The sequence below is a fragment of the Pygoscelis adeliae genome, unplaced genomic scaffold (genome assembly GCF_000699105.1).
Source record: "Pygoscelis adeliae isolate BGI_AS28 unplaced genomic scaffold, ASM69910v1 Scaffold414, whole genome shotgun sequence".
Lineage (NCBI taxonomy): Eukaryota > Metazoa > Chordata > Aves > Sphenisciformes > Spheniscidae > Pygoscelis > Pygoscelis adeliae.
Window position 1 is genome coordinate 711,480 of NW_008824673.1, and position 7,229 is coordinate 718,708.

Sequence of the window (7,229 nt, forward strand, 5' to 3'; positions counted from 1 at the left end):
GTCTTGCTCCAGTAATATGCAAATAACGGTGTCCCCTGCAATAATAAATCCCCGGACTGCTCTGTACACAGCCAACACCAAAGTTGCCTTTTCTGCAATGAGCAGCGTGCCAGTGGCGCCAATGCAAGGCAGCTTCTGCGCAAACAGTAATGCGGCCTCCTCCAGCAGCCACCCCTCCACATCATTTGCAACCATGGCGAATTTGCCCAGCTGCCCCGCACCCAGCTCCAGCCCCACACTCTCATCTGTTGCTGAGAACAACTTCTACAGCAGCAGCAGCAGCAGCAGCAGCAGCAGTAGCAGCAGCAGCAGCGGCTCCGCAGGGAGCATCCCAGTACCAAACCAGAACCATCACCACCATCACCACCAGCAGCAGCAGCCGCCCGGGTGCATGGTGTGCAGCTCCTGCGGGTGTAGCGGGAACTGTGGGTCGAGTGGTATGACCGTCAGCTACGCTAACTATTTTCAGCACCCGTTTTCAGGACCTTCGATGTTTACTTTTCCATTTCTGCCCTTCAACCCTCTGTGTAGTAACGGCTACATCAACACGCAGCAGTACAACAGCAGCACGACTTTCCCCGTGGTCCACACCGCCTACAACAGCGGTATAGCACCGGACTCCGTAATGACTGGGCAGTCGACGTTTGCGGTACCGCCAATGCAGAACTTTATGGCGGGGGGGGGCGGGGGGGGACAGCAGGGGTGTATCAGGCACAGGGAATGATGGGAAACAGCAATGGTTCAAGTCACAAAAAAAATGGGAATCTCTCCTGTTACAACTGTGGGGCCAGTGGTCACAGAGCTCAGGACTGCAAACAGCCTCCCATGGATTTCAATCGACAAGGTAAAAGCAGGTGGAGGGACTGATGCGGGACGTGGCTTACGCGCAGAGCGCTGCGTTTAGCCAAGGGGAATGGCTGCGTACCCGAGGGCAGGAAGGGAGTCTGAGGGCAGGCTCAGACTGCCCGTATCTTTTCATTTCAACCCCCGTATCTTTTCATTTCTGACGTGCGTCAAAAAATCCTCTTCTTGAAAGCTGGTGGTTTTGAGCTATATTGGCAAAAGCCGAAACTTACTTTTGTGCAGACCCAACGCCGAGGACAGGGCCCAAGTAAGGCCCTGGGTCGGACCCGGGTGCTCTGCGGGGGCTTGTGCTGGTTTCTGGGAAGAGGAGAGGCACGTGCCGCGGGAGGGAGGGAGCTTCTGGGGGCAGATTGCAGAGGAATCGTCGTTGCTGCTTACACCTTGTCATCCAGGTCATCTTTGGTTATAATTTCAAGTTCCCGGGAAAGCTTACAAACTGAACATCTCTGTTCCCCCTTTCCCTTCCTCCCCAAAACAGTAACATAAATGAAGAATTACTGTTCCAATGCTCTTGAAGGTCCTGTGTTTGCTGCTATAATTATTTTGTAGGGCATGTCGCTTACATGGTTACAGCACGGCCTTCTCCAGGAGAGAGCTGAAATCCTTAATTCCAGGCGGGAAACAACTAAGAGAGAAATGTTACTTTACCAAGAGCACTTTCTAGTCCCATTTTTCTTTTTTTATTTTGATTGACCTATTGTGTTGAGATAATTTGCATGTGGTGTAGGCTTAAAAATTTAAATACGAACTTTTGACTGGGGCGAACAGCACGGAGGTCTTATGTTTTACATTGTGTCTTGTCTATAGCCTATGTCTGCGTTCATTTTTATACGGTGCAGACAGGGTCTCAAGTATTTGACCACTATAAATTCACAAGTGACTGGTTTTGAGGCAGCAATCTACAGCAGTGCTAAAACCTAACTAATTGGTGGCGTTTCTGTGGCTAATGTTTTGATAGTGGCCAATGGGGACGAAGTGACGCTGCCTCGTCAGTCCCAATTCGGACAGAAACGTAGTCTGCTGTCTTTTTAAGCTGAATTTCATTGCATTAATTGAATTTCCACTTAAACTATCCCAAATGAATTTTTGCCAGCCCTAAAGCTACGTCTACGCCGGTGACTTTTACTGTGTAAAACTGTGCTTCGATTTTCATTTGTGCCAGCTGCAGACACGTGCCTGTCAGCCTCTTCCGCAGCTTCGCCGCGGCGCTGCAAGCTGCTGATACGCTGTAATACTGCGTTACATGTCTAAGAAGCAGCAGGCTGTTCTGGAAAGTTCTGAGATGTAACGGGTGTGAGAAGGTTGATGTTGTTTAATTCTTCTGTTTCCTCTCCCCCAGGTACATTTAGGCTGAAATACGCTCCTCCCTCTGAAAGTCTTGACTCCACAGACTGACACTTTATCATCTGGCAAGAAAATACTGTAAGCCATGGAGATACAAGGAGATTGAAATACAAAACTGAGACGTCCAGTTGCTGTTAAGCTTAATGTATTTTTTAATCCAAAGGTGCTTTACTTTATTAGACTAGGTAGAAAATCTAGCTTAGGGGTGCATCAAACCCATTTTTGATTGCCAAATTCAAGCTTGGATCTTGTTGTTGGAACTTCTGACTGCGTGTCATAGGACCGATGCGTACTGGATGGATGGTGGAGCTGGCCAGCTGCATTTTCTGTTGCAAGTACAACATCGATGTACTTTTTTTGGGGGAGAACGTTGCCATATGTGGACTTTTTAAGGTGAAACGTCTAACTCCAGGGCAGCTACATTCTGAAGTGGAAGCTGGAGGCTGAAGGTAGGAGTGGCCGTTCGCCAGAAGGACTTTGGCACCCCTGGGCTAGGTAAAATGTCTACTTTTTTTCAAAAGTGATCAGGCACTAATCTCTGGGATTTTTAAGGATTGCACTACAGAAGAATGTAAAACTCTTCAAGCTTTCTGCACTTTTAGCAGACAGTGTCACTCTGAGACCAGTGCAAGAGGCAAAGAAGTTCCAATTTTTAAAAATTGGCACCAGCAGGCTATGTGACTTAACTACACAATAAAAATCTTAAGTAAGTCTCTCCTTTCCCTTCCAAAAGAACACACACGGCAGTTTCGGTTCCTTCTGGAAACAAACTTGTGCTTCATTGTCTCACTTATTACTAGATAGTGCTGGGTTCCCAGCAGCGGAATAAACTTAGTTTCCAAGGGTCCAAGTCCCAGAGACTCCAGAGTCATAAAGGCTTCAAGGATATTTTCCTGTAATACACAAAACAACCTTTACGTCCTGTTACTGTATATAGGTCTCTTTCACAGAAACCTTATTATTCTGCTTTTGTAAATGAATTTTAAACCATCCTAAAAAAAAGAACTCTGGCAGCAGAGTTTGTAAGCTTTTGCTTTACTTTATATAAAAAAAAAACCTTTGACTCCTACCCCAAGGCTTTTGCTACAGGATTCAGAAGTGGTAGAAGTCAAACATGTAAAAGGTAGTAAACTTCATTATTATCAAGACTTTGAAGGATTTATTGTCAGCCTCCTTCGTTGCAATAGATTGTAGATGACTAGCTTTGGTGTTAACTACTTAGCGTACATAATTTGTGGGTGACAAATCTAAATTAGGACTTGAGAGGAAGCCAAACAAATCTTGAACTGCTAATTTGGAACAGTTTGGTCCTGTCTGGTTGAAAGAAGATACTAATCCTCATGGCTCACCCGAGGAATTTGACAGCATTAAATGGGTGAGGCCTTCTCTTTAAAATGTCTGACATAGAGATATTTGCATACTGTAATTTGGAAGACACCTTTAAAGTCTGAAGCCTTGTTTACACTTGGAGGAATTTCTTACACCAGTTTAAACCACACCAGGATGAATAGTGTTTGTAGTGGCGCAGCTGACTTTCACTCGGAAGCGAGGGAAGTCATACCCCGGGAGGAGGTTCTGAAGTGGTGCAGAGCGGCCCCGAGGAGATCGGGCCTTAGCAGTGAAATGTCAGTGTGAGGGGGTAACGCAGCAGCGTTGACAGTCGAGACCTTCCTGGACCGCGTTCCTAGGAAAGAAATGTCCCGGGCCGTCCTTCAGTCCCACTTGCTCGGCGGGCGGGCGTCAGCCTCGCCGGGGAGGCAAGCAGGATAAATGAGCATCGCTGGAGAGGCACGGTAACGTGAGATGGCAAGAAACCAAACTGAGTCCAGGTAGCGATCTGCAGCTGCTAGCGGATTTGGCTTCGTGGAAACCAGAATCTAAATTTGCGTAGCGTTTGGTTTTTAAAAAAAAGTAATTTTTATTCCTATGCAATGAAGAGAAAAAAAAAAAAAAGAGATTTGTGTATTCTCAGCCCAGCTCACACTACCCGCGGTATCGCGCACACCGTTGAAACGCTTCTGTTCGCTCCGCCTGCGTCTGAGGAGGTTACCTGTATTCTAACGAACAACCTTCAGACCTGCAACACTAAAGTGATGAAAACTGACAATGCAATTTACTTTGCCTTAATGAGCTTGAGACAATGGTAGGAACAATCTGTCATGCTGTATTACGCTGAAGGAAACGTGCAGTTTTCGGTGACGATGTTTACTATTTACAGCTTTGAGGGTCTCTCCAGTGGCCTGGAACATGTGCTGAAAGCCAAACCTTAACTTTTTTTTTTTTTTTTCACTTTTTTTAAACAATATTTTAAAACTGAATTGTATTTAAATAAACTGTATTTCAACACACGCGCAAGTGTTAAAAACCCTCTCAAAATAGCAAAACTCCACAGCAAAAAAGAAAAAAAAAAAATCCTGTACCCGTTGCATTTTGTTGTAACGCCCAAGGCTGGGCACACAGTCTCGTCTAACATTCATCACGGAGTCGAAACCGTAACAAAAGGACTGTAAAACTGAACTTCTGTCCAGCAAACCGGTTCATTCCTTTCTTCAGAGCTTTCTTTGGGATTGTTTCCTTGTGTAAAGTTAAGGCTGATGTTTCTTAAAGTGGCTTATGTGTACTTTTAGGTAACGTTTTTAAATGGTGAAGTCTGGTTTTAGAGTAAGTTCAAATTCGGTCGGAAGTCTTGAGTACCTTAAAGCAACCCGAGCGTAACAGAGGAATGTTTGATGAGCCAGCAGCAGTTGCAGAGCCTTCCCTAAATCAGAGCGAGTCGTGGCTTCAGAGCTGCTAGTGAACGCTGTCCGCTTTGTCCCGAGAACAACCAAAGTTGGCAAGCCCGAACAGAGCACTTTAGTTCCACAAAATCATCCTTAATCTGTTTTTAAAAGGCACAAGTCCATCCCCCCCCCGCCCCGAAAAGTAAGGCAGCTTGTTTTAAAGCAGTAGTTCCAGCTTCACCGGCTGAAAGAAGCAGTTCTTAAAACCTATTTTTATACATCGAAAGATGGAGATTTCAAAGAACGCTATTTATTCCTATCTTTGTCCTAAAAGCATAAAAAGAAGTAGTTCTCCAGATGGATTTCACTGTGGACTAGAAATGATTTTTAAAAGTAAGACGGAAGGGAATCCCAAGTCGCCTCCCTGCAGGGGCACGGCGAAGTTAGCCATGAGTCTTCCCGCGGGGGAGCGAGCGACGTGCGCTGCGGTTTCAGAAGTGTTTTCCGTTTGGGAGCGTTGGTGATGGAAATACTCGAAATAGGACGGAATTCCCAGCAAACCCCTCCTCGCACTGGCCGTCTGCAAATCAAGCGTTAATAAATAGGCCAGGCTCGATGCTGAACAGCAGGAGAGCGAAGAGGGAAGCCTCGTTTTAGCAAGCGAGGTATCGATCAGAGAGTTCCACAATACTCTTCCTTAAAGTAACATGGCACACTCCACTTTTTGTGAAACTTTTTCATGCCGCGGTCATGAAATCTTGGCAAATTAAGCGCCAGACTTCCGAAAGTAACGGTCTAACACTAGACCTTTACCGTTACCCACAGTTCCGTTTCAGGCTACTTCTCGCCGGCAAGCTTCAGGGTGAAGGTACTCAAAAATGAAACGTGGTCTGCGGCGTTCGGCAGAGCAACGCTCCTCCTCAAAATAAAAATGACGTCGTCTGAAACCCCCGAATGTGGGTTAGCTGTCTGTTTGTTGGAGGTGACGGCCGCTCGGAGCTGTGGATTCGGGGTAGTCTAGAACGCCCGTTACCTGAGATGGATGTGGGCAAATCTGGACAGAAATCCATGGAACCGAGCGCTCGCAAGAGTCCGGAAGACGCTTCTGCTGGCCGAGGCCCCGGTAACCCTGCCCACCGCCCCCGCCCACCGCCGTCTCTTGTAATAAACCCTTGGAACTACCCGTTTGCTCTCTCAAATTTTTCTTACGTAAGCAAGAAACGTGTTGGTACTGAAGCAGAAAGCAAATCCTGTGTGTTTTCAAGTGCAGATTAACAGCTTCTCTTGGACATAACTTTCCGCTAGGAGTAAAGGAATCTCCTGCTCCCATTTGAGCCATTTCTTTTACTTCGGTCAATTCTAGTATTACAAATTGTGCATGTAACTTTATAAATATTTTAAATAGTTTTGTAAATATTTAATATTCAGCTAATTTGATTTTGAATTGTAAATGTCAAGTATTCTGGTATTGGGATTTTTATGTTTTATTATACTTTGTTAAAAGTAAAATTGTACATTTTTAGAATGTTCTCTTGTAATAACCCTTGGAACTACCCGTTTGCTCTCTCAAATTTTTCTTACGTAAGCAAGAAACGTGTTGGTACTGAAGCAGAAAGCAAATCCTGTGTGTTTTCAAGTGCAGATTAACAGCTTCTCTTGGACATAACTTTCCACTAGGAATGAAGGAAACTCCTGCTCCCATTTGAGCCATTTCTTTTACTTCGGTCAATTCTAGTATTACAAATTGTGCATGTAACTTTATAAATATTTTAAATAGTTTTGTAAATATTTAATATTCAGCTAATTTGATTTTGAATTGTAAATGTCAAGTATTCTGGTATTGGGATTTTTATGTTTTATTATACTTTGTTAAAAGTAAAATTGTACATTTTTAGAATGTTTTTATCTGAGTAAATTTAATGTATGGAAAATAAAGAGTTAAACAGAATCCCTTTGTGGTTTTTTTTTACTTTAAAGGGGCTTCATCTGTGTGGGGGCTCCTCCAGCTCCCTGGCAGTTACCAGGGACGACTTTTTCTTTTTTTTTTTTTTAATTCTCTTTATTACTTTTGCCGCCTCTCCACCCACAGACATCTGCTCGTGAATCGCAGATCTGTTACAGCGCTTGCAATTGCTCTCTTCTCCTTGACTCGGCTCCCGGCTGAGCCAAGGAAGCCGAGCTGCTCTGAAAGGGTCGGCGCTTGCTGTTTGTTACCGAGCGCGGCCGTGGCCTGACTCCAGCTGCCCCCCCGAGCCCGTACCTGGTTTCACAGGGAGGGAGGAGTTGGGGGGGGGGGGGGGG

General features: G+C 45.2%; 1 protein-coding gene across 1 annotated transcript in view; it reads left to right on the forward strand.

Annotated features, from left to right (window-relative positions):
* Positions 1-6,208, forward strand: part of ZCCHC14 (zinc finger, CCHC domain containing 14) — a 54,911-nt gene extending 48,703 nt beyond the window's left edge. The window contains 3 exon segments of the mRNA XM_009323043.1: positions 1-676; positions 679-844; positions 2,204-6,208. The exon segment at positions 1-676 is cut by the window's left edge and continues 634 nt beyond it. Of these exon segments, the coding sequence (XP_009321318.1) occupies positions 1-676; positions 679-844; positions 2,204-2,259 (898 nt within the window). The 3' untranslated portion in view covers positions 2,260-6,208.
* The last annotated feature ends 1,021 nt before the right edge of the window (positions 6,209-7,229 follow it).